This window comes from Bison bison, unplaced genomic scaffold (genome assembly GCF_000754665.1).
Source record: "Bison bison bison isolate TAMUID 2011002044 unplaced genomic scaffold, Bison_UMD1.0 scf7180017864079, whole genome shotgun sequence".
Classification (NCBI taxonomy): Eukaryota; Metazoa; Chordata; class Mammalia; order Artiodactyla; family Bovidae; genus Bison; species Bison bison.
In genome coordinates, this window is record NW_011494651.1 from 104456 (window position 1) to 131748 (window position 27293).

The following is a 27293-nucleotide window of genomic DNA, read 5'->3' on the forward strand; positions in this document are numbered from 1 at the left end:
ATGACACACCTTCCGCTCGGGGGTGCGTGTGTGTGTGTGTGTGTGTGTGTCCATGTCCATATGTGTGTCCGTGTGTGTGTGTGTGTGTCCATGCATTTCCCACCAGGGTGTGTGCCTGTGTGTGTGTGTCCATGTGTGTGTGTCCGTGTGTGTGTGTGTGTGTCCATGTCCGTGTGTGTGTCCATGTGTGTGTATCTGTGTGGGTGTCCGTGTGTGTGTGTGTGTGGGTGTCCGTGTGTGTGTGTGTCCGTGTGTGTGTATGTCTGTGTGTGTGTCCATGTGTATGTCTGTGTGGGTGTCCGTGTGTGTGTGTGTCCGTGTGTGTGTGTGTCCGTGTGTGTCCGTATGTGTCCGTGTGTGTCCGTGTGTGTGTCCATGTCCGTGTGTGTGTCCATGTGTGTGTGTCTGTGTGGGTGTCCGTGTGTGTGTCCGTGTGTGTGTGTGTCCGTGTGTCCGTGTCCGTGTGTGTCCGTGTGTGTGTGTGTCCGTGTGTGTCCATGTGTGTGTGTGTGTGTCCGTGTGTGTCCGTGTGTGTGTCCGTGTGTGTGTGTGTCCGTGTGTGTCCATGGCCGGGGACAGTCCTCCCACATTAGATGGTTTCCCCCCTGAGGGCAGGGCCTTTTGCCTTTAGTTCATCAATGGAAAAAATGCTGTCTGCCATATCAGTAAGTGAAAGGATGTGGAATTGCGCCCGGAGGAGGAAATTCAGGATGGAGACAAATCCTGCTGAGCAGCCCCTGCACCCCTCCCCGTGATTCAGCCCAGGAAGCGAGGGACACTGGCCGCAGGAGCTGCGGGGCGACTCCGAGGGGCGATCTCAGCGAGCCTGGACCTGGGCAGCTTCCCGTGCACTGTTGCTGTCATTCGCTCAGTCGAGTCCGACTCTCTGTGACCCCATGGACTGCAGCACGCCAGGCCTCCCTGTCCATCGCCAACTCCCGGAGTTTGCTTAAACTCATGTCCATCGAGTCGGTGATGCCATCCAACCATCTCATTCTCTGTTGTCCCCCTCTCCTCCCGCCTTCAATCTTTCCCAGCATCAGGGTCTCTTCCAATGAGTCAGCCAAAGCATTGGAGCTTCAGCTTCAGCATCAGTCCTTCCAATGAATATTCAGGATTGATTTCCTTTATGATTGACTGGTTTGATCTCCTTGCAGTCCAAGAGACTCTCAAGAGTCTTCTCCAGCACCACAGTTCATAAACATCAATTCTTTGGTACTCAGCCTTCTTCATGGCCCAGCTCTCACATCTGTACAGAGAAAAGTACTAAATGCTTTAACTTGAAATATCTCGTTTTCCTTAATTAACAGTGATCTTTTGATGTTTGGATTCACTGGTCTTTGCTGCAAAGACAGGATCCTGCGTATCCTGGCTCCTCCCTTGCCTCTTCCGGAGCCCTCTCTCAGAGCTAGCCTAGTCCCGGGCTTATGTCCTCAGTTTTGTCCACCAAGTAAAACGTAACTCTTGACTTTGAGGCTGTGCATTTTTTTTCAGTCGACAAGTTGTACAAAGCAGATGAGTCACTCCTCTCTGAAGCCTGACATTTAGGATCCAGACTGGCTGAGTTACTTCTATCAAGTCACACCTCCTAAATGAGATGATAAATGGCCTTCCCCCACCCTAGATCATTCCCACTATGTCTCTGATCTGCAGATCAGAGGGGCAGCGGGAATGATCTGTCACGCTCACCAAAATCATTTCAGTTCCTCTTTATGCCTTACAGCAATTATAAACACAAATGTTATATACTCTCCAATTCATTCATTGCCTGCCGTGGGACCCTAGGAAGAAAAGATGGACAAGGCTCTTCTTTCGTGGACCAGGGACTCAGCCATAATAAATAAAACAGATTTATAATAATATCTGCTAGGCAGAAGGTATACAAATGCAATCGGACAGGTGCCTGGGGAAGGCCTCAGAGCAGGTGATGTTCGAGACCCGAAGGAACCAGGAAAGCCATCTCTCACAGAGCAGCAAGTCAGCAGAATGTTCTGGATGATGACAGCTTTTTATAGGTGACATTTACTCCCTTGAAACATGAAGAGCAAATGCCTGAACTCATGGACTAGCCCCAAGTTCCAAAGCAAAATGTTTGTCTCTGCCTTTGTGAACTAGCATGCGTCTAGACAATCAAGGGCGAATCTGGTTCAGTTTGAATATACCAAGCATAGTCAGAATCATCCAGTGTGATGAACAAAATAGTCGTGAAACAGCAGAAGGAAAGAGATACTTCTGTAGTATAGCTTTTTTTTTTTTTTTTTTCTGTTTGTTTTGGCCACACCACATGGTCTGTGGGATCTTAATTCCTTGACCAGGGATTGAACCCAGGCCTTGGACAGTGAAAACGCTGAGTCCTAACCACTGGACCGCCAGGAACTCCCAGCTGCTTTCGCTTTGCTGTGTGAGTTAGCTGGGTCCCCTGCCTCATTTCTCAAGACTGGGGTGCCTGGCACCCTCAGTGGTTCCCCCCCATGCAAACAGAAGGTCACAAATGCTAATCAAGCTTGGATGCAGGAATTCCAAGAGGACTGACCTTGGAAGGGCTCCGCGCTTCGGTCTGTCATGTGGGAAGAGCGGAAGGAGTGGGGAGTGGGAGGGAGGCCGAGGTGCGAAGGCTAGAGAATGAGGTCCTGAATGATTGATGGAGAGTTGCTGGTCTCCCTCTGGGCCTGTTGCCTTGGCAACCTGCCTTGGCAACCTGCCCTCCCTGCCACTCATGTGGTTCACTTGCAGCAGGTCCTGGCCCCACCCAGGCCCCCCATGGGAAGGCGCTCATTTGCCTGCCAGGGACCGTCGGGAAGACGGTGATTCGAGTGCTGCCAGCTGCATGGTGGGTTTCATTTCCTTTTTGTTAGAAAGTCTGAGATGAGTTCAGTAGCGTGGGTGGAGGTGAGGGGGAGGGCGCCGGGACAAGGACCGCACTGCTGGGAAGTTAGAGATTCCGGCGCGTGGGGCATTTGACCCTGCAGAGCTCGGGCTGTGACAAGCACCGAGGCACGTATTGGGGGTGAATGTCCTGTCACCTGCCAGGGGAGGTCATGTTCAGAAATGTGTGCTGGGGCTTGGAGGAACCCTTGCAGGAAGTGCCCTGGGTGAGTTCATAGCATGATTAAGGCTGTGATAGTCTATGGGAGGGAAGCAAGTCGCATCATGTGGTGGCCCGGCTTAGAAAACGGAACTGTGATCAACAGTGGGGCGCTGGGAAAAGTGGAGAGGAACAGTTAAAAAACCCCAAAACTCCCCGTAGAAAGCCTGGGGACTCTGAAGGACCAATCGCTTAAGTGGTTCGGTTTAACGAGCTGGACGGAGCAGGCGCAGAGGAAGACTCCCCACGGTCCCCAGCAGTCCCGCAGGCCAGGATGGGGTGAGGGGGTGCCCCAGGACGGATGCCCTTGCAGTTGTGTAAAGTCCTTAGAGGCAGGGGTCCAGCTCTGGGGCCAGGAGGCCCTGGATGGAAGGTGGGGATGGGCTCGCCTCCACCCGTTTGCCTGAGAGGTTCCCGCCTGCCTTGACCTCCACCCTCTGCCCAGACCCCAGGGACCAGCGCCAGCCTGTGAGAGCTGAGCCCACCACGGCCAAGCCACAGGTGCTGTCCCTCCTGCTTTTCCGGGGAAAGCAAGTGTTTAGGAAGTTGCTGTCCGCTGATTGCTTTTCTTTTTGTAATTATATTTTTTAGAGCAGTTTTAGGTTCTCATTCTCTAATGACATGATGTGGAGCTTCTTTTTCTAGGCTCATGTGTCATCTGTACAGCTTCTTTGGCAAAGTGTCCTCTCAGATCTTTGGCCCATTTTTTTTTTTTTTTAATGTATCCTTTATTTTATTTGTTTTGGCCACACCTTGCAGCATGTGGGATCTTAGTTCCCCTACCTGGGATTGAACCATGCCCCTGCCTTGGCAACTCGGCGTCTTAACCACTGGACCTGCCAGGGAAGTCCCTTATTCTTTAAATCAAGTGGTTTGATTTCTTGTAGTCGAGTTTTAGGACTTCTTGGTGTATTTTACATACAAATCCTTTATCAGATGCGTCTTTGGTAAACACTTTCTCCGGCCCTGCGACGACTTGTCTTCTGATTTTCTTCACCCTGGTTGTCTTCTGAGCCCTTGATGCGCACATAGAGATAAATGAGCAAGATATTGACTGAAACCTCAGGAACTAGATCTAAAGAGACACCAGGTGGCTGCAACTTTGCACTGAGTGTTGAAAGTATAGAGTTGCTTTTCTGGGTTTTAAATAACTTCCAGGAGACACTCTCGGTCGAAACCAGCTCTGCCGACCCCAGTGTGTTCCCTTCAGTTCGCCCTGTTCTTTACAGAGGGACCGGCTGCGTGGACTCTGGGCTGTTCCCAAACACCGTCCCATGTCAACCCTTCTCCGTAAGAAGAGCACCTGGACAGAGGTGCCCGGCAAGGGTAGGACTTCTCACCTGCCCACAAGTTACCTGCAAGGTGGGACTTTTGCCCTCACTTTATGGTTGAGGAAACACAACCTTACCTGGTAGCTGCAGTTTAAACCAGTGGTTCTCAGCTTGGACTTCCTGGGTGGCTCAGACAGTAAAGAGTCTGCCTGGAATTCAGGAGACCCGGGTTCGATCCCTGGGTCAGGAAGATCCCCTGGAGAAGGAAATGGCAATCCACTCCAGTACTCTTGCCTGGAAAATCCCATGGACGGAGGAGCCTGGTAGGCTACAGTCCATGGGGTTGCAAAGAGTGGGACACAACTGAGCAACTTCACTTTCTTTCAAACTCTCAGCTCAGTTTCCTAAGGGGGAGAATCTGGACTGCCCACGGGGGCCAGGTACCTGTGCTGGGCCGGCTGGTTACAAGCAGGTGTGGCCCAAACACAGAGTCACCTGGGGGTAGGGGTTCTGGAGGGAGATGGGGTGTCCCCGGCAGACCCCCTCCTCTCTGGATGGAGAGTGAGGAGACACGGAAGACTTCTGTGAAAGTTCAGAGGAAATTGCAGTTGAGTCCTCCATAATTGCTCTGGGTAGGAGATGGATGGGAGGTCGGGGTGGGGAGGTGAAGGCCCACTCACCTCCTTCCCAGGACAGCAGAGGAAAGAGGCTCCCGGAGCTCCCAGGACCTAAGGACACAGCGGGGGAGAATCTTAACCTGGCAGCTGGGAGCTGGTGGCCTGCAGGGACCTGACCCAGGCCTGTCCTCGGGAGTCTGGGCACTGTGGGGCCGGGGGCAGGTGTGGTGATGGATACCTGGGGGGACACCCAGTCTGAATCGGAGGGGCCGTGAAGGAGGCCCCAGCTAGTCCCGCTGGGGAAGTGCAGGCCGTTCAGAGTGGCCAGACTGTGGTGTGGTTTGTGGGCCAAGATCAGCCTCAGGACAGGCTGGAGTGGTCACTGGACCCTGTCATCCTTGGTGAATAGTGGGCGCCAGTGTCCAATCGGTATCCCTGCTACTTTAGAGAGTCTGGTGTGGGGTGAACTAGATTGGGGCGACTGGTAAGGAAACAGCTGGAGTGTAGGAGCAGGCAGGGTGGGCTTCCTGGAGGCAGTGTACGGGGCTGGGAGCTGCAGAATTCCTGAGATGTGAGGAAGCCGCAGCTGCAGGGCTTGATGTAGAGGCAGCGACCCAGAGGCTGCTCTGCGATGGAAGGAACTTTGCATAGATACAGGTTAGATGAGGCCCAGGGCTCCTGAGCCTGCTCCCAGTTACTCCAGGGGCTGAGGCACCTGGGGAGGTGTGGAGTTCACAGCTTTTCGGGGTGTTTGCATAAAGAGCTTATTGAGGGCAGATGGTGACTTTGAAGTGATTTCCACATACTCTTTTAGGCAGATCTCAGCACACCGTCCCACGTACCTTTGAAAATAAGAATGGAATAGTGTCTTCCTTTGCCTCAAGACGAAGGGAAGGGATTTGTACTGAGTATGGTCCCCTTTGTCCAGGGAGGTGGGACATACCTGAGGCTTTTTACTGACATGATCACCTTGATGAGGGACAAGACGCTTAGGAAGTGATCGCTACAGATCACAGTGACTGTGGGTTGGACCTCCTGATGTGCCAGGAGAGAAAGAGGGTGGCTGGTAAGAAGGGGAGGGAGGTGAGCGGTTGAGGGACTGGGGCTATGTACCCAGTGGGCTCTAGAAGGTTCAGTGGGAAGAGAAGTCAGTGTGGGTCCTGTTTGAATCCAGTGGGCTGTGAGCTTCCCAACAGACCCTGCCATGTCTCTCGCTCCGAACCCTCATGCGTCCTCTCTGAGCAGGGCTGCCCCTGCCCGTGGGAGCTGCTCTTGGTCCGAGACGGGGTCAGTCTGTCGGCCCCTGTAATGTACACGCTCCTTGGGGAGTCACTGGAAATCACTTCTCTGTCTTCCTCTCTCTCTGTGGCTGAGAGGAAGTGGCTTTCAGGGGGGCTTGGTATGGCTTTGTCAGTTTCCTTTGCTTTTTGTTCTGTTTATAATCTTCAGATCCAACATTTCTCTTTGTTTGTTCCACTGTTGTCCAGATGCACCCGGGGCATTTCAGAGAGAAGCATGTAGGCACGTCAGCATGTCCCACGCTGGGCTTTTTATTTTTTCCTGGCCATCTGCTGAAATCTCTAGGAAACTTTGCTTCGGTAGAGATGCTGGGCCCGGAGTGATGACTTTGTGTTCATTACCTTTCAGCGAACTCTCTGTGGTCCTCCTAGCATCTTGGTTATACCTGAGTGGTCCCAGGAGAGTCAGGTCGCCTTGGCAACCCCACATTCATCAGAGGAGCTCAGCTTTGAATTCCTGTCCGCAGTCCATGGAATTAATATTTATCATACATCCCGAAGTTGCTTACCCTCGCGTTCCCTGTCCAGTCGTCAGAATAATTAAAGGATGGTTAGCGGATGTAAGTGGGTGAGCGCCAGCTGTGAGCGGATTTTAAGTACTCTGTGTGATGGATTTCCCCCCTGCTGTGGTCAGCAGAGGGCAGGTACTTTTACCCAGCTATTTTCTTGTTTTAAAATGTACGGTTCCATCACAGCAAAGATATACCTGAAGAAAGCATGTTTTCTCCTTCTATTAGCCATACGCTTGACCTTTTAGGTTTCAGATGAAAAATGGCTTTACTTCCTAATGAGTATATTTACAATTTACTAGATTGTGTAGTGACTGAAGAGACATTTAGTAAGTCTGTGCAGTGCTTAGTTGCTCAGTCGTGTCTGACTCTTTGCAACCCCATGGACCGTAGCCCGCCAGGCTCCTCTGTCGATGGGGATTCTCCAGGCAAGAATACTGGGGTGGGTTGCCATGCCCTCCTGCAGGGGATCTTCCCAACCCAGGGATCGAATCCAGGTTTCCCACGTTGCATGTGGCTTCTTTACCAGCTGAGCTACCAGGGAAGCTGATGAATACTGGAGTGGGTAGCCTATCCCTTCTCCAGGGGATCTTCCCAAGCCAGGAATTGAACCAGGGTCTTCTGCATTGCAGGCAGATTCTTTACCAGCTGAGCTACCAGGGAAGCCCATCAGTAAGTCCAGGAGCGCCTTACAGACATTTGTTGACCCAGTGGTGTTAATCTGATGGCCGGAACTCAGTGCTATTGGAGGAAGAGAATATAAATGTGAACTGCAATCAATTCTAGGAGCTTTTAGTCGCTTCTGACTCATTGGAATGTTGCTTTATTTTTTAAAGTATAGTTGACTGACAATGTCATCTTAGTTTTTGGTGTATAGCAAAGTGATTCAGTTATATATACACAAGAGGAGAAGGGGATGACAAAGGATGAGATGGTTGGATGGCATCCTCGACTTGATGGGCATGAGTTTGAACAACCCCCGGGAAACAGTGAAGAACAGGGAAGCCTGGCGTGCTGCAGTCCGTGGGGTCGCAAAGAGCTGGACATGACTGAGTGACTGAACAACAACGACACACGTATGCCTGCGTCCGTGCTAAGTCACTTCAGTGTGTCCAACTCTTTCCGACCCTGTGGACTGTAGCCCGCCAGGCTCCTCTGTCCAGGGGCAAGAATACTGGAGTGGGTTGCCATGCCCTCCTCCAGGGGATCTTCCCGACCCAGGAATCAAACGCGTGTCTCTTATGTCTCCGGCACTGGCAGGTGGGTTCTCAGCGCTGGCACCACCTGGGAAGCTCACATATATATACATACTTATATTCTTTTCTCGGATTCTTGTCCTTTATAGGTTATTATAAGATATTAAATATAGTTCCCAATGCTATACTGTAGGTTTTTTAGATTATTTTATATATAGCGATGTGTGTATATTAATCTCAAACTTCAAATTTATCTTCACCCTTTCCCATTTAGTAACCATAAATATGACTTCTGTGTCTCTGAATCTGTTTCTGTTTTGTGAGTAAAATTCATTTGTATCGTTTTTTTCTAGATCCCACGTGTAAGCAGCATCATATGATATTTGTCTGGCTCGCTCCACTCAGTATGATCATCTCCAGGTTTATCTGCGTTGCTGCCGATGGCCTTATTTCATTCTTTTTTTTAATGGCTGGGGATGCTCCTTGTTAGTAGCGTTAAAGGAGGTTCCGCTTCCCGGTTGGAAGAGCAAATGGAATGGGGGCAGGCTCTAGCACCTTCTGGTTCTGGGACTCACAGCATCTGGGGCGTCACGTGACCGGCTCCTGGAGGCCAGGGGCGCTTTCATTTTCTGCCTTCTTTCTCCAAGCGTCCGGGTCGTGGAGTCCCCTGTGACGACGCTGTGCGGTTTGCCATCTCTGTGTTACAGCTTTGGGGCATCACTTCCTCATTTGTGAGTTGGAAGAATGTGGGGGAGACACCAGCTCTGCATTTCTGAGCCACGAGGCCTCTTCGGTTCCCGGAAAGGCGGTGCGTTTCTGGGGGAGGCGGCTTGCCGGTGGCTGGAGCCAGCTCTACTCACATCCTTGCTCGGAGGGCCTGTTCCTCCGTGTCTGTTGGCCTATTTGCCCGACCAAGCCCACGTGGATCATGATGACTCTTGCCCTTAGGTGATGTGAGGAGAAAATGTGATGAAGGTCTTATCAGCAACTGAATGCTCGTAAGCGCGTGCTGAGTCTCTTCAGTCGTGTCCAGCTCTTTGCAACCCCACGGTGCCCACCAGGCTCCTCTGTCTCTGGAATTTTTCAGGCAAGAGTACTGTACTGGGTTGCCATTCCCTTCCAGGGGATCTTCCTGACCCAGGGATCGAACCCAGGTCTCCTACATTGCAGGCAGATTCTTTACTGTCTGAGCCACCAGGAGAGCAAGTGTTACTGATAATGTTGACAGGTACGATATTGACACAGAGCTGGTTCCTGGTAGGGCCAGGCTGGCAGCCCTTTCCTCCTGACAGTTCAAGTGGTAATGACTGTCTGCCTGTGTGTTATGAAGGATTCTGAGGCTGCATCTGGGCTGGGGAAACGATGCTGGGACCAAGTTAGTCAAGCCTGGTGTGGGTATGGGTGGGTTCACTGCTGAGTGAGTGTCTTCTCCGGAATAGAAGCCTCTTCTCACTCTGGTCCTGCATCATGTCAGCAGCTCTGGGCTGCTTCTCTCACGGCGTGTCCCATGCAGGTGCTAGTGGGCGGTTGGTGTCAGAGTGACACAAACCCTTTAAGTCGTTTGCCTTTCAGGGAATGTTGGGATCCTACCTCTTGTCCTGCCCAAGTGTGACCAGGAAGCATCGTGCATGCTCCCTTGAGGTGTGCGCTGCCGAGAAGTGGGAATCCCTGTGTCTGCGAGGCAGCAGGTGTTTCTGAGCTGGGATTCAGTGGTCCTCGGGGGGTGAGACTGGCTTAGCAGCCATCCTCGCCCACCCTGGCCCCCTGATGGTGCTTCCTTGCCAGCAGCCTAAGGAAGCATCTGAGCAGATTCTTATGTTTGCAGGTTAGTAGTTGGAATGCTTGCTTGTCAAGCTTGGGTGTTTCAAAATGATTGTCCTTGGTCTGCATCTTTGAAGCTTTACTTGCTCGTCAAGCAGAGCGCATCAGGGATGTTGGTTTCCCCAAGTAACACCACCTTAATAGTTGATGCCTGTTGTTTTCATACTTTCATCTGAAAAGTTAGTTCCAAAGGATCTAGCTTTTATTTTGAAAATTGAAGGAAGTGTTAGTCGCTCAGTTGTCTCCGACTCTGCGACCCCACGGACTGTACCCCGCCAGGCTCCTCTGTCCATGGGATTTTCCAGGCAAGAATACTGGAGTGGATTGCCATTTCCTACTCCAGGGGACCTTCTCAACTAAAGTTTAAACTAAGCTTTTAGTTTAATATTGAGTTATTAACAAGGTGAAGAGGGACTGACGGTTTCTTGAGTCTCAGGGCTTGCTTGAATCCAGCAGTCCCAGAAGCAGCTGTCTGGTTTGATGGAGCCAAGGCCACCCTTGGTGTTTGCTGCTTCTCCTATCACCATGGAATCTGCTAAAAGCATCCAGGTGCTGCTTTAAGTATGGGGGCAGAGTGTCCTTTGAGCAGGCTGAGGAAGAGGATACCAGGCTTGTGGTGGTCAGAATTCATTGTTGGTATAAATAGACTTGGAAGGACAACTTTCCCAAAGCCTCAAAGTGTCTTCATCTCTCTGTTTTTTGTTTTGAAAATTAATATTATCTTTCAAAGTGAGACCTGAACGAAGTAAAGTCTTAACTTTGAAAGACATACCTTACTTTTAAAGTAAGACCTTAATATATACAAGCTTAAAAGGCATTCATCTAAGAAGTGAGGGAAAGATTTTTTTTTTAATTACCCAGAACAGAGTCCCCTCAGGTCAGGGCTCACAGCTGAGGCTTGTTGGCACCTGGGATATTCTAGGCACAGCACTAACCACTCCACCCATGACTCAGTTAATCCTCACACACAGCTGATAAGTGGATACTTCTTAGTTATTCCCATTTTTCAGATGAGCAAACAGAGACCCAGAGAAGTAAAGTCCTCTGCAGGAGGTTACGCTGCTGGTCCGGTGAGATTAAAACCTTGGCAGCCTTGGCTCTTAATCTCCACCAACCTTGTCAACTGGAAGAGCCATTCAGATGCCAGTAACCTTTCCAGCTGGTCTGCAGCAAAGTCATTATCATTCCTGGCATGAGGTACACTCAGCCCCGATGGTAGAGAGATGCTCTGGAGACAAACGAGATCCACTTTGTGCTGAATGGACTCATTGGCATTTGCAGAAAGAAGGCAGAACCCCAGCGGCTTTGTGCTTCTCCGGGACCCCGGCCAGGCTGCTGCCCTCCGTTGCCCGCCCGGCGCCTGGCCCATCCCCCATCTTCCTTGGCTCGGGGCCCTCACATGCCCTCTTTCTCCTGCCCTGTTGGCTTGAAGGTGGAGCCCCGTGCTGCCCAGTTGCCCACCATGTCCCGTGTCTTCCTCCCAGAGGCTGTGGGCTCTGTGGCCAGCACCCGGCTCATCTGGGTCCCCTGGCCTGGCGTGTCACCATCCCCTCTCCAGAGATGATAAGAAACGCCACTTACCACAGTCCTTGTTTATGTGCTGCGTGAGCAAGAGGCACTCTGCATAGCGGTTAAGGCTGCTGACCTGGGGACCTACCTTTGAGGGTCACAACTCGTTCTGCTGCTCTCGGGGGCCCAGACCTGGGCAAGATACTTCTCTACCCCCTGCCTCAGTTTCCTCTTCTATAAAGAATACTTAAAGGATATTTGGGAGAATTGGGTTATTCAATGAAATGATAGAAGTTCAGCTGGGTCTGATCAAGCGATTGCGTGGAAGGAAATATTCCTATGACTTGGGTACCAATTCCACTTCTGAGCACCAGCTGTGATTCTGACGCCAATTCCGACGTGTGTGGGTTTTTTTTTTAATCCACATCACGCAATTCTCAAGCGCTAGCCGGCTGCCCAACAATGCAATGCCATTCTCTCTGCATAAAGTACGTAACGAACCAGGACCTACAGTGCAGCACAGGGGACTCTACCCAATGCTTTGTAATAACTTAGAAGAAAAAGAATCTGAAAAAAATAGATACAGGTGTTTGTGTAACTGAATTACTTTGCAGTATGAAGTGAAGTCAAAGTGTTGCTTCATTCATCTCCGACCTTTTGCGACCCCATGGACTGTAAGCCACCAGGCTTCTCTGTCCATGGACTTCTCCAGGCAGGAATACTGGAGTGGGTGGCCATTCCTTCTCCAGGGGATCCTCTTGATCCAGGGGTTGAACCCAGGCCTCCTGCTTTGCAGGCGAATTCTCTGCCGTCTGAGCGGCCAGGGAAGCCCCGCTGTGTTGTATGCTCGAAAACTAACACAACATTGTAAATACCTCAAGTGAGAAATACTCAGTTCAGACGCCATCCAGAGACGGCGCCAGACGCCACAAGTCAAGGGCTCCGTCCCGCGAGACTGCCCCCGACTTTGGCTGCTGATCACGAGTCCAAGTTGTCACCTGGCTTCCGACTGACTGGGTATAAAACAACCCCCTCCTTGGGTTTGATTACTTTGCTAGAGCAGCTCACTGAACTCAGAGGAACATTGTAGTCAGTAGGTTGCTGGTTTATCATAAAGATATGTAACTCAGGGACAGTCGGATGGAAGAGATGCAGGGTGAGGTATGTGGGAAGGGGTGCCCCCCAGTACCTACTTTGTTCACCAACCTGGAGCCTCTCTGTACCCAGTCCTTCTGGGCTTTTATAAAGGCTTCATTACGTAGGCACGGGTGATGAACTCCCTGACCATTAGAAACTGAGCAGGTCCATCTCTAGCCCTTCTGTCCTCCCCGGAAGTTCGGTGGAGTGCCTGCAAGTACCAACTCTCTGACCACATGGTTGGGTCCCCTGGCCTCCACCCCCATCCTTAGAGTACCTAGGGGCTTTGCACAACTTGCCCCATTCACATAAGATGCCTTTATTGCTCTCATCACTTAGGAAATTCCTAGGGTTTAGGACCTAGGGCCAGGAATTTGGATGAAGATCAGATATATGTATTTCTTACTACAAATCACCATTATCACAATTTCCAAAACACATGTCTGATAAAGGACTGCTGTCTAGGATATAAAAAGAACTCCTTCAACTGATGATAGAAAGACAACCCAGTAAAAGAATAAAGGTTTGAACAGATGTTCCATCCGAGATGATATACAAATGACCAACATGCATCTGGAAAAGACCTCAGCTCAGCATCGTTAGTCACCCGGGAAACGAACCACAAATTAGAAGCAGAGAGACACACTCCACACCTGCCAGCATGGCTGAAATAATCTCACCGCAATTCAGGGAGAAAGTGGAGCAGATGGAAGGTTCATACACACTGGAGGTGGGGTTTACAGTGGAGCCGAAACTTAGGGCATCAGTTTGGTAGTTTCTTGAAAAATTAAACCTCCCTCCTCCCTGTGACCCAGCAGTTCCAATATGAGATACTCAAGAGACACAGACACCTGTGTCCTTATGAAGCCTTGTAGCAAAATGTTTATAGCAGCTTTATTCACGGTGACCTAACCCCGGAGACAGCTCGGCCGCCCGTCAACAGGAGGATGGAGAGGTGGGCAGGGTTCCCAGGAGTGAGAAGGAACACGTGACCAGTGTGCGCAGCGCCACGACTCTCCAAACCGCGGTGCCGAGCAGAAGAAGCCAGGCCCAAGGAGTGCACACCGTAGCCCCGTTTCTCAGGAGGAGGAGGTCTAAATGCACGCAGCTAATCTCTGCTGGTTGCCTCGGGGGTGGGCTGGAACCTGGCTGGGGAGGGGCAGATGGCATCCTCTGTTGCTGTGAGGATGCCCTCTATCTTGATGGGGATGGTCTCTATCTTGATGTGGATTTCAATGTATGCGCATTTCAACTCGAAAAAAATAATTATAAATAAATACAGCACTTTAGACTCGAAAAAAAGAATTATAAATAAATACAGCACTTTAGATAGAGATGTGTATGTTTAGGGGCAGAGTATCTCTGTCTGGAGTTTAGTCTGAAATGCATGAACGTTATGATGGTGTGGCAGGCTGATCACAGAGATGCCCCCAGAGATGTCCACATCCCGTTACCCAGAGTCTTAACTCCATCACCTTACATGGTCAAAGGACTTAGCAGATGTGATTGAGTTGAGGGGCTTGGGTGGGGCGATGATCCTGGATTATCCCAGTGGGCACACGGTCCTTATAGGAGGAAGGCAGGAGGGCTGTGTAAGGGAAAGAGGTGTGTCAGTGGAAACAAAAGTTCGAGTGTTGCAGGACTACAAGCCAGGGAACATGGGCACCTGTAGAAGCTGGAAAAACCAAGAAACAGATTCTCCTACACCCTCCAGAGGGAACACAGCCCTCCTGACACCAGGGGGTTAGCCAGCGAAATTTAGGTCCTTATTGGTTATGTATTTTATACAGAGAGAGTGAAATTGAATTGTTAGGCAGCCGGCCAACGCTTTAGAATTGCTTGATGTGGACAAAAACCCCATACACATTGGAACCAATGTTAGAATCACAGCTGGTGCTCAGAAGTGGAATTGGTACCCAAGTCAATTGGAGTTCTGACCCCCCAGAACTCTAAGATAATAAATATATATTGTTTTAAGCCACTGCTTTGGTCGTAATTTGTTAATACAGATAGATTGCTAGATAGTTAGAGCGATGGATCGATGGATACACAGTGAAATAATTACAGAAAAATGTCAGACTCCAGGCAGTGGTGTGCAGATGTTCACGGCCAAGTTCTTTATATGTTTCTGCACACTTTGAACATTATAACTGTGAAAATTTAGGAGAATGCCTAGGCTCGCACATCATGAGCTCTACCTAGATGTCAACCATCGGTCTCATCAAAATTACCATTGTGGCCACTCCCCACTGTATCCATCAAATACAGAACAGGTGCAGAAAGTGAAGGCTGCGGGCGGCAGTAACTGAACAGAAGGAATAAAATATCATGGCCTATTAATATTTGGATGGTTGCTTGCATTTATTTAAGAAAACCTGAGAGAAGAACACAAGTGAAGGGACTTCCTGGTGGCCCAGTGGCTGAGACTCCTTGCTCCTAATACAGGGGGGCCGGGTTCCATCCCCGGTCAGGGAACTAGATTCCACATGCTGCAATTAAAGATCCCTCGTGCCGCAGGGAAGGTCAAAGATGCTGCGTGCCGAGACTAAGACCTGGTGCAGCCAAATAAATAAATAAATAAAATAAATACTCAAAAAAGAACCTAAGTGAAGGGAGGAGAGCTCAGAAGCTAGAGCGCAGTCGTTGTGTTGGGCTGGCCAAAAAGTTCATTCAGATTTTTCCATAACATCTCATGGAAAAACCTAAGTGAACTCTTTGGCCAGAACAATAACTTCTGCCAGTCGTCCGATCCGGTCCAGACAGCAAACAACATGCAGAGATGGGCCGGGAGACCAGGGGTCCCAGGGGATTGCACTTCCTCCTCAAACTCCCTGCGCTGCGACCGTTTCTGGGAACGTCTCCGCTTTGTTAGGGGAAGAGAGTGTTTTAGTCAAGTCGATCCAGAAAACATATTATTAGTATAATGAGATTTTAATGATTTGAAATTTTGTTGGAGACGCACACAGCATTTCAATCTTATTGTGTGCAGCTGGGCTTGGTTTTATTTTTTGCTCGGGCCCCGTCACAAGGACACATTTCTACAATTATTATTTAGATTTTCTTTCTGAGAGCCCTGCTTGTAGGCTGCTCTTAATTTTCTTGTTTAGAAAAATCCCTTGGAAGAAAAGAATATCCTTTCTGTAAACACTTAGCTGGCTTGATCAGAAGCGGCGTGTGAGTGCTGCCCCTGGAGAGACTGGTGTTTGTTTAAAGGTTGTGTCAGGCCTTTGCTCCTTGTTCGAGATTGCCACGAAGTGAGACAGCTCGGATGTCCATTAGTAGCTGATGGAAACAAATGCTGTGCCCTCCCCATATGGTGGAAAGTGGTGATGGTTTTGTAGTCGCTGAGCTGTGTCTGATCCTATGGACTGCAGCCTGCCAGGCTCCTCTGTCCATGGGATTCCCCAGGCAAGAACACTGGAGGGGATTGTCATGTCTTACTCCAGGGGATCTTCCTGACCCAGGGATCGAACCCCAATCTCCTGCATCGCAAGCTGGTTCTTTACCGCTGGGCCACCAGGGAAGCCCCATACGGTGGAATACTATTTGGCAGCAAAAAGGAGCAATGTAGTGATACAGGCCGCATTATGGGTCAACCTTGAAATCCTGATGCTCAGTGTGAGAAGCCAGATGCAAAAGGCCGAATGTTGTACGATTCCTTTCGAATGGCGTGTCCAGAAGAGGCAAATCCACAGAGACAGGAACTAGAGTGGTGATTGACAGGGGCTGTGGGCAGGAGAGACAGGAGTGACCGCTAACGGGCCCAGGGTTTCTTTGTGGGGTGATGGGAACGTTATTCAATTGATTGCAGTGATGTTTCCAAAATTCTATGAATATACCCCAAATCATTGAATTGCACCCTGTCAAAGGGTGAATTGCATGGAATGTGAATTCTATCTCAATCAAGCTGTCAAAAAAAAAAAAAGTGTGTGGCTGAGAGCAGAATATCAGAGCTTGTCCCACTTCCTCCCTCGTAGATCAGCACCCCTGCCTGTTTCCGAGCCAGTATTCTTAGCCTGGAGGGGAGGATGGGATCCTCCATGAAGCACATGGACTTTTCCTATATGATTCTGCTTCATGTCATTGGAGAAATGTGCCAATCATAGCTTACAGAACTGGTTTGATGACCCCTAGGGTCAAGACGATGATTTTAAAATGATGCTCTGAGAGATTCAGGGAGGGGGAATGAGCCCATATGTATTAGGGGCCTGAGTACTTCTGAGGGGTCTTATTGTTGGCACAGGTGTCTGGTGGGGCTTCCCAGGCTGCTAAGGAGCCTGCCTGCCCACAGAGGGGACATAAGAGATGCGGGTTCCATCCCTGGGTTGGGAAGATCCCCTGGAGGAGGGCATGGCAACCCCCTCCAGTATTCTTGCTTGGAGAATCCCCATGGACAGAGGAGCCTGGCGGGCTGCTTTCCATGGGGTTGCAGAGAGTCAGACAGGATGAAGGACTAACAGTTTCAGTTTCACTGCTGTCCAGTGCCCCGCTTCTCGTCTCTCGTTTGTTCATTGTGATTCGTTAATCTTTGAGCCTTCCAGGCTCACCGTCATTCCTCAGCGCATTCACTGAGCTCCCTCGAGACCAGCTACCATGGTGGGATCGGTGACCAGTGGAGTGACCTTGAGCTCTTGGGGTGTTGATTCTCCCTTCGCTCTTACTGTCCACTTTTTGAAAAAGGGAAAGTGAAAGTCATTCAGTCGTGTCCGACCCTTTGAGACCCCCTGGACTGTAGCCCGCCAGGCTCCTCTGTCCTTGGAATTCTCCAGGCAAGAATACTGGAGTGGGTGGCCATATCCTTCTTCAGAGGATCTTCTTGACCCAGGGCTCGAACCTGGGTCTCCCATGTTGCAAGCAGACGCTTTACCGTCTGAGTCAGCAGGGAGGCCCACTCTTTACTCCCCACTGAATGAACACCGGTTCACTGTTGGCTGAGGGTGTGTTCTGGGCTCTGTGTGTCTCGGCTGTGTGCCGGTATCACACTGTATGCTGTAGCTGTAGCTTCGTAGTAAATTTCTTCCACTTTGTTCTTGCTTTTTCAAGATTGTTTTGGCTCTTCAGGGTCCTTTGAGGGTCCATATGAATTTTAGGGTGGATGTTATATTTCTGTAAGAATTGCTGTTGGGATTTCGGTAGGGATTGCATTGAGTTTCAGAATTGGGTAGGATTGTCATCTTAACAGTACTAGGTCTTCCAATCCAGGAACACGGCATGTCTTTCTGTTTATTTAGGTCTTTCTTCCTTCGTGTCCTTCTGCAGGGATACGTGGTTCTCAGCCTGCAGGTCTGCCTGCTTGGTTAGATTTGTCCCTGGTGGGCCGTCTCTGGTGCTGTTGTAAGTGGAACGGTTTCGTGTGTCAGGTGTTAACTGGTTCCTGCACTTCAGGGCCCCCCTCGCTTGCCTGCTTGCCTGGTTCTTACCATTTGCTGGGGTCTTGCCTTTGTGGATGGGTATCCCTGACAACCAGGGGAGGTCGTTCAGCTGGCAGGGCTTGGCCGATGGGGGTCGGGGGCCGGCCAGGGGGCTGACTGCAGGAGGGGATAAGCCCATCGCCCTGGAGGTGGACCAAGTCAGCTCTCAAGTGGCCATATGGCAAGTCTGATAGAGGCTGGGGTCGGGGCACAGAGGATGGGGCAGCTGACAGTCATGAAGCCAAGGCAGGCTGTCTCGGTGACACCTTATCTCCTTATGCAGCCCCTGGATGCACCTGATTAAAAGAGGGGCACTTACTGCATCAGCCAGACTGGGTGCTAGCCAGGGATTGTTGTTGTTCAGTTGTTAAGATATATCCAGCTCTTTGCCACCCCATGGGCTGCAGCACGCCTAGCTTCCCTGTCCCTCATCTCCTGCTGGTTGCTCAAACTCATGTCCATAGAGTCAGTGATGCCATCCAGCCATCTCATCCTCTGCTGCCCTCTTCTTCTTTTGCCTTCAATCTTTCCCAGCATCAGGGTCTTTTTTTCCAGTGAGTCAGCTCTTCACATCAGGTGGCCAAAGTATCAGCTTTAGCATCAGTCCTTCCAATGAATATTCAAGGTTGATTTCCTTTAGGATTGACTTGTTTGATCTCCTTTCTGTCCAAGGGACTCTCAAGAGTCTTCTCCAGCACCACAGTTCGAAAGCATCAATTCTTTGGTACTCAGCCTTCTTTATGGTCCAACTCACACCCGTACATGACTACCAGAAAAACCATAGCTTTGACTATAGGGACTTTGTCGACAAAGTGATGTCTCTGCTTTTAATATGCTGTCTACGTTGGTCATAGCTTTTCTTCCAAGGAGCAAGTGTCTTCATTTCATGGCTGCAGTCCTCATCCACCGTGATTTCGGAGCCCAAGATCCCAGTAGGGTCAGCCAGAGTGGGAGCTAGACAAGGACGGTTCTGCAGAATCCTGGGTGAGACCGCAGGGTGCTCTCACAGGCTCATTTCCTCCACTGGTTCAGGACAGAGTAGAAGGCGTGGCTGGGGACTTGGAGGCTGAGGCTGAAACCGAGCACGGCCCTGGGCAGCTCCTGGGCACAGAAGCCTTTTTGCACCACCGTTCCCCGCCTCCCCCCTCCCCCACCCCGCCATTTCTTGTAGGCAAGACTCTAGGTTCCATGACCTTCCCTGAGTTCCAAAGGGCAGATTCTAACAGTTGCTAATCGAGGGAGGTGCCCCCAAGAAACCACCTGAGGCAGGATGAAAAGGGCCCTAGAAGCTTCCTTGATGAGCAGCAAGGTTTCCGTGCCAGAGTCTGCTGACCGAGCCTCAGGGCCCTCACTGATAGCGACAACAGGGGAGCGGCAGCCTGGTCTCCACTGGCCTTGAGGATAAGCGAGGGCCTGCACGGAAGGCTGGTGGGAGCTGTGGTTTGCCTTCCTTCTTGTTTTTGATGCCTCCTCTGAGCCAGCACCCTCCCCAGCCCTGCATACTATCTGCTCCTCTGTCCTTGCAGCAGCCCCAGGGCATATTATGATCCCATTTCACAGATGGGGAGCGAGGACGGAGAGGCCCCCAGGGCTTGTGCGAGAGGACCCAGGCTGCACGGGGAAGCTCTGCCCACGCCTCAGCTGGACCACACTCTGGAAGCTCAGAGACCACACCCGGTCACTCCAGGACATGGTTTTAATGACATTGGGAGAGTGGCTGCCAGAGGATGGGGCAGACTTGTGGTTCCTCTGTCGTTCAGTCGCTCAGTTGTGTCTGACTCTTTGTGACCCGTGGACTGTAGCACGACAGGCTCCCTGTCTGTCACCGTCTCCCGGAGTCTGCTCAAACTCATGCCCATTGAGTCGGTGATGCCATCCAACCATCTCGTCCTCTGTCGCCCCCTTCTCCTCCTGCCCTCAATCTTTCCTGGCATCAGGGTCTTTTCCAACGACTTGGCTCTTTGCATCAGGTGGCCAAAGTACTGGAGCTTCAGCTTCAGCATCAGTCCTTGCAATCAATATTCAAGGTTGATTTCTTTTAGGATTGTTTGGTTTGATGTCTTTGCAGTCCAAGGGACTCTCAAGCGTCTTCTCTGACACCACAGTTCAAAAGCATCAATTCTTCGGTGCCCAGCCTTCTTTACTGTCAACTTTCACATGGGTCCATGACCCCTGGAAAAACCATAGCTTTGACTATATGGACCTTTGTCGGCAAAGGTTCCTCTGCTGCCTTCTTGAGGGAAAACGCAGTGAGGCAGTGACTCATTCATTCGTGCTTTCATGGAGCAGCCTTGGGAACAGAGCCTATACAATGCTGGTGCAGTCCCCAGGTGGCCCCAGAACAGACAGACCAGACCCTGATGCTTCCCAGGGACCAGGGGGCCTTAGCACGTACGTTGGCCCAGCCCTGGCCTGGGGTCAGGGAGGCAGGCACTCCTGCAAAGGTGTACTTGAGCTCTGAGCTGGGGAATGTGTTGGATTTAGCAGGAAGTGAGGACAGACGGGGAATAGCATGTGGGAAGGCCGAGATGTGGGTGTTGGGGTGGTGGGTGGGCAGGGATAAAGAAGGTCGTGAGGGGAAGGTTGTATCCTTCCCACTTCGGGTGTTAAAGTCCTAACTCCTGGTCCCGCGGTGTGACCTTGCTTCGGAGGGAGGGTTTTGACAGAGCTAATTAAGTCAGAGTTAGGGTGGAGTGTGGGCTCTCATCCCATGTGAATTGCGTCCTTATTTTAGGGGAACTCCGGACGCAGGGCTTCCTTGGTGGTGCTAGTGGTAAAGGACGCGCTTGCTAATGCAGGAGATGTAAGGGAAGCAGCTTCGATCCCTGGGTGGGGAAGATCCCCTGGAGGAGGAAATGGCAGCCCACTCTAGTATCCTTGCCTGGAGAGTCCCATGGACAGGTGGAGCCTGGCAGGCTAGAGTCTACCTGGTCGCAGAGTCGGACACGACTGAAGCGGCTGAACATGCACAGGACACAGACTCACAAAGGGAAGCCGTGAAACGTGGGAGCAGGCTGCCGTCCACACGCCCAGCAAGGAGCCCTCAGGAGAAACCACCCTGGCTGGCGGGCCTCCAGCCTCCAGGACTGTGAGACAGGACTTCCATTGTTTAAGCTACCCCCGTCTGTGTGCTTCCTCGGGGCAGCCCCTGGACAGGAAGACAGTGTCTGGTTGGATCACGGAGTGGGGCGGGGATTGTGACCGGTGAGGCATGAACCACACTGAGGACCACTCGGAGGCCAGTTTCTGGCCTTGACCATCACTGGCAGAAGCAGCAGTGTCCACGCAGGTTGAGGACCAGCGCCAAGCCAGTCACACACCGTGGGGAAGCCTGCTCCTTCCTGGGCCGCCTCTTTCAAGGTGTGTTTATTTTTAGAGAAGAGGACTGGTAAAGATGCCAAGCCATGGAGCTTTGCTGCCGTGAGACAGGAGGGAGGCAGGGCTGTTAACTTGGGGGTGTGAACTTAGAGGCAGACCCTGGGCATGGTCATCCGTCTTCCCACGGACACCCAGGGGCCTTTCCAGCCCAGTGACTGATGAGAGCAACCATTGCCGGAAACCCAACAGAGAGAAACAAAACACTCCAACCCAAGAGAAACCCAGCTGAGGGCCTTGCATTTGAATGGGGTGAGACTTAAATCCCCTTTACTTCCTTATGGAGGGAGAGTCAGCTTTGAGCCAGAGAAGCGCTGGTCATGATCCTTTAGGTGGTAGGTGAGGGAGATGCGGCTGCCTTGTTTCAAGCAGAAAGGTTTGGCTTAGATAAACGAGCCTGAGAAGAGACAGAGGGGCTGGTCTGGGAGGACCGGCCCAGAGATTAGAGCTGGTGCTGAAACGGAACAGGCCCTATGGTCCCTGTCCCCCATGCCCTCTTCCTGACTTTTGTCTGTGGAAAAACTTTCGCCAAAGAATGAGTTTAGTCACAGAAGTGAGAAAATGCAGAAACAAAGGAAAGCAAATAATAAGAGTTTAGTCATTAAGCATGGGCGAGGACCCTTAGTTCCTTCTCAAGGGCTGTAGATGATATTCTGAGCCGTATCCTGGGAGCTGTCTTATAGACACTGAAGCCCTCACCGGGTGGCGAAGTTAACTACCTGAGGACCAGACTCTAGCCATGACGTAAGTGGCTGCAGTTCCGAGAACTGGCCTCAAGGAAAGGGGAACGAGCCGACCCTGGTACAGAAGATTAACTGCACTTAAAACAATCAAGATAAGGCCGGTCAGACCACTGATGACCAATTTCAAGACGACTGTTAGAGCTGACTGCTATTTCTGCATGGAGCTTCCTCCCTCCGCCAGTAAAATCTCTAGCTCATTGAGGTGGCTGTGCGTGGGGAATCTGCCTTCGGACAGACGTCCAATCCCTACTCCCACCCCCCTGGTTGTCCATGCTGAGCGTGCAAGCTCAGTCGTGTCCGACTCTGTGCTACCCCATGGACTGTAGCCCGCCAGGCTCCTCTGTCCATGGGATTCTTCAGGCAAGAATACTGGAGTGGGTTGCCATGCCCTCCTCCATGGGATCCTCCCAAACCAGAGATCGAACCCGAGTCTCCAATGTCTCCTCCATTGGCAGGCAGATTCTTTACCCCTGAGCCACCTGGGAAGCCCCTGGTTGCCAACATCTGAAATAAAGCAAACTTTCCTTTCCACCAGCCTTGCCTCTGTATTGGCTTTTGAGCGATGAGAGCAGCCAGATCCCACTTTCAATGAGACCCTGCCCCGCCTGCATCACTTGCCCTGCCTCCCCTCCCCCTCCCTCCAGTCAGGTCACCTGAGCATCCTCAGCCCATCCTGTCCTGTATCCTGTGTGTCCCATCCTGTCTCTGGGGTGGCCGGTGGGCTCCTCTTCAGATTATCTGATTCTAGCCCCAAGGTCTCCAGCTGCAAGTCCAGCTCTCTGGCTCCAAGGTGAGCCTCCTTCCAAAACACATCAAATGAGGATTGAGTCTCATTTGCAGATGAGGAAGCAGAGGCCCCAAGATGGAGTAGGGATCCAGGGCTCTGGTTGGGTTATCTTCTCAGTGTAGGTCCTGCATGAACTCAGAGTTTTCGAGTGTCGTAATGAAGGGCGCCGACCATGACTGTGATTGGCAAGCGGCGTCAAAGGGACTCCTTTTCTGCCCAGCCTTGTCCTCTTTTCCGGCCCTGCCTGAGAATGGAAGATCCATTATCTCCAGGTTAGCCCGGTCTGATTCAATTTGGATGTTGTTCCACACTTTGAACCGGCTTAAAAATATCCACCTGGTGAAAATGTGAGCAGGGGGACCCTCCAAAGACAGAGGTAGATTTGATTTCTCCAGCGGTAAAAGGCCCTGTGAGGCTGCGTCCCCACGGCTGGAGTGGCTCCACCGATGGCTTTTATTGTTCTCACTGTTGGAGTGATCCAATTTGGAGCACGATTTCTGAGCGTGTTGCAAGGAACTTTAGGGACTGCGGTAGCCCTGGAGGTTCAGGCTGGAAATCAAACTCAAATTGATGCTTTATTCCTATTAAAGGCAGCCGATTTCCGCCCAGAACACAGGCTCAGCCATCCGGAACACAGAGCCAGTGGAGTTTGGTGCCCAAGCAGCTGGCGCCTGACTCAGCCCTTGCTTGTCTCCGTTGGGGATTGGATCTGGATGCTCCCACTGTGAACGAGCCTGGCACAGAGCTGCAGATTTGCTATCATGGGCATGCAAGGTCCTGGGTGTGCGCCTGGGGCTGGACTTGCCCAAATTTCTTCCTCTGCCTCCCAGCCATCATCTAGAGAGGGGTCTGCAAACCATTACTGTAAAGGGCCAGACAGCAAATATTTCAGTCTTGTGGCAGCTACTCAACTCTGCCCTTGTAGCCAGCAAGCAGCCATAGAAAATACACAACTGATGCGCCTGTGTTCCAATAAAGCTTATTTACTGAATTTAGCCAGGGACCAAAATTGGGCCCCGGGTCATAGTTGACTGACTCCTGATGTGTGTGTCTATGTGTGTGTGTGTGTGTGCCCCATCACTTCAGTCATGTCCGACTCTTTGCGATCCTATGGACTGTAGCCCACCAGGTTCTTCTGTCTGTGAAGTCCTCCAGGCAAGAATACTGAAGTGGGTTGCCATGCCCTCCTCCAAGGGGTCTTTCTGACCCAGGGATTGAACCTGTGTCTCCTACATCTCCTGTATCGCAAGTGGATTCTTTACCCTCTGAGACACCTGGGAAGCCCGATTCCTGATCTATGGCATAGATTCTACTCTCTGGATTTGGAGTATGTTTTTAGTCCTTTCTGACTTCTTAAATTTATTTAAAGAGAAATCCCCCGCCCCCTCTCCCCTACAGTGATATTCGGCACCCTTTAAGACTCCGTGTGCAGATTGGTGGTGAGACCTGGGTCATCTGTCCCCCCTTAGCTTGGTGACCTTGAGCCGGGCTCAGCCCTGTTCCCTTCTCTGAACAAGGGATGGCAGTGTCTCCCTCATCAATCTCCAGGATTGCTTTAAGAATCACACTTGATAATGTGTGAGGAAGGACCTTGTGAAGCGTCACGGGTCATCTGAGTGTGCACACATTTGTCACTAAGTACTCGTGGAGGAGTGCATTGGGCAGAAGACTGAAACCAGAAGCTGAGACCAGGGAAGGGGGGGATTTATTTCTGCCTGTGCCACTCTCGCGCCCCTGGTGGCTGGCTTTAGTTGTCTAATCTGCGGGATCGAGTCCCCGGCGGCCTGTGGCTGTCCCTGGAGCAGCTGGCTGCCAGGCTCCATCTGGGCTGAGTCGCAGCCACGAAGGGAGAGGCATAGATCTCCTGTGACACTTCAAACCATAAAAGTTCTCCTGCCGGTGAGTGGAAAAGGTCTCCTCTGACAGGTGCTGTGTAATCAAAGACATGGGCTTTGTAGCCGCAAATTCTGTGCTGCAAAATAGACATAATTCTTCTGAAGCGAGAGAGAGGGCCCGGAAGAGCTGCTCCACCACTCGGGCTGTTTATAGGCACCAGGGGGATTATGACAAAGAGGACAGTGTTCTGTTGGCCTGGCTGGAGCCGGATATAGCCTGTGACTCTGTCCCTGGGCGTATGGCCATGGGCTTGACCTGTGCCGGGTCAGTGAGCCCGTGAGCAGGGGCTCATAACAAGTGGGGGTGGCCCCAGTGGGGACGGGAGACAGGCCCGTGTCCCCTCTCCCCTCTCAGTGGCAGGAGTCTGTGGATAATTGACTCTGCACTTAACACATTATTGACCGGAGATGTCTTAATGTGTTTTTAGAGGATGTTACAGTTAACATCTCTGGGCGAAGTTGTCAGAGCTTAAAATTGATCAAGGGTTCATCAGACAACTTATGATTGCCGTTATCATTCACATTTTTGCTTCCTTAGGTTTTTGTTTCGACCTTGTGTATGTTATAAAGGTAAAAATTTTCAAAAATGACACATTGCAAAATTTTGATCGAAGAAGAATTTTTCGGTGAATTTTATGCAGCACCTGTATCTGATTGCTCAAGTGATTTATATCCCAGTGTCTCAGAAGATGGTAGTTCTTCAGCATATAGTTCTGATTTAGATGATGTGAGTATTAAAACCAAGAAAAAGACCAAAAGCCTAGTGATTGATTCTGATACGGAGAGTGAAAATGAAACTCATGGTGCTGGAGAATATGCCTTTGCTTCTTTCTATAGAAGAGTGGGTTGAAGATAACGTTTCCCGAAAACTAGAAGACTTTACGGCTGTGTTGGTGTAACTGTTGAATGTAATAACCCCCAAACTGTTAGCGAAGTAACAGAGATGATTTTTAGCTGGCCAAAATAAAAATCACTGGTCGCAGGCGTTAGTTGCTACAAAAATCCCCTGGTCAGTAATTAGTAAATGAAGCTCAGGGCAGAAACGCTTTGCTTCTGTGAATGTCATCAGCAGACCAAGAAGGGCTGGAGAGAAACAAGGTGAAGATCTCTGTTATGGGGCGGAATTGTGGCCTCTGAAGAGCTGCTCAAATCCTAGTCCCAGGACCTGTGAATGTGGCCGTTTAGGGTAATAGGGTCTTTGAGGATGTGATTAAGATGTAAGTAAAGGGAATTCCATGGTGGTCCAATGGCTAGGACTCTGTGGCGTTGCTGCAAAGGATATAGGTTCAATCCCTAGTCCGGGAACTAAGATCCTAGAAGCTGTACATGTGGCATGCCCCTTCCCTGCCCCTCACCCGAAAGATGTAAGTAAAGATGAGGTCGTGCTGGGGTGGGATGGGCTCTCTCCAGTGTGACTGGGTCCTTAGAAGAGGAGGGGGAGAAAGACACTGTCACGTGAGGTGGGCGGGCTGTGTGAGGACAGAGCAGGGGGCCCAGGGATGTGGCCACGAGCCAAGGACTGAGGGCCACAGCCAGACACCAGGAGGAGGCAGGAAGTGTCCTCTCGGGGCCTCTGGGTGTGTGTGGGGGGTGCCGTCCCGCCTGCACCCTGGCCCCCAGACTTCTGGCCTCTAGACTGTGAGTGAATGAACGTCTGTTGCTTTCAGCCACGCAGTCTGTGGGCGTTGGTCGCAGCCGCCCTAGGACACGCGTACAGCCTCAGCTGGCCTCCGACCTGCCAGTTGCCTGGTTCTCCAGCCAGTTGAGGTCGTGAGTGAAATCTGAAGGTCGCAGGGAGAAGTCAGGTTAAACTGGAGGCCTTGGCCAAGAGGTGGTGTGGATGGGGACAGGCAGGCCACGCTGGACTTGCTCAGATGCTACTAGCTAGACGTGGGCGGAGGGAGGTCTTCAGCCTACTCTCCTCCCCTGGTTCTAAGAACTGAGGAAATAATTCCCATTCCTGCTGTCACCCCAGCCCTAGACCCTCCACGCCATGGCAATATTAAAAGATGGTGTTATGATTTCTGTTAATCATTGAAAAGCCGGCAAGCTTCGTCTGTAAAGGTCCAAAGAACGAGTGCTTGAGACTTTGTGAGCCCTCTGGTTTCTATCGAAACCACCCAGCCCCACCCTTGATAGTGTGAAAGCCGCCGTAGATGACCCATAGACATACAGATGTGGGTGTGTGCCGGTAAAGGCAGGTGGAGGGGCCTGCCTGGCGGTCCGCTGGATGAGAGTCCGCCTGCCAGTGCAGGGGACATGGGTTCAGTCCCTGATGCGGGAGGATGCCACATGCCGCGGAGCAGCTAAGCCCGTGAGCCACGACTGCTGAGCCCACACGCTGCCAGCACTGAAGTCCGAGTGCCTCGAGCCCAGGCTCCCCAACAAGAGAGGCCCCCGCAGTGAGAAGCCCGTGCCCTGCAGTGAAGAGTAGCCCCACTTGCCGCAACTGGAGAAAGCCTGTGCAAAGCCTGTGCATCAAAGACTCAGCACTGCCAAAAATAAATGCACTTAAAAATATATATAATAAAAGAACTACATTAGAGAAAAAAGTGGGTGGTGGGCTGGATTTGGCCCCCTGGCCGCACTTTGCCAATCCCTGGTTTAAACCAATGATGAAAAAAGCCCCGTTTGCATGA

At 51.2% G+C, this 27293-nt stretch overlaps 1 protein-coding gene and 1 non-coding gene across 2 annotated transcripts in view; one reads left to right on the forward strand and one right to left on the reverse strand.

The window, feature by feature from the left end:
- Positions 1-2810: 2810 nt before the first annotated feature.
- PARVB (parvin, beta) overlaps positions 2811-27293 on the forward strand; it is a 113156-nt gene continuing 88673 nt past the window's right edge. Inside the window, exons 1-2 of the mRNA XM_010837589.1 lie at positions 2811-2830; positions 4315-4447. Of these exons, the coding sequence (XP_010835891.1) occupies positions 2828-2830; positions 4315-4447 (136 nt within the window). The 5' untranslated portion in view covers positions 2811-2827. The remainder of the gene's footprint in view (positions 2831-4314; positions 4448-27293) is intronic.
- TRNAC-GCA lies at positions 7372-7443 on the reverse strand. Its single transcript has one exon. It is a non-coding gene; the product is annotated as a tRNA-Cys (tRNA).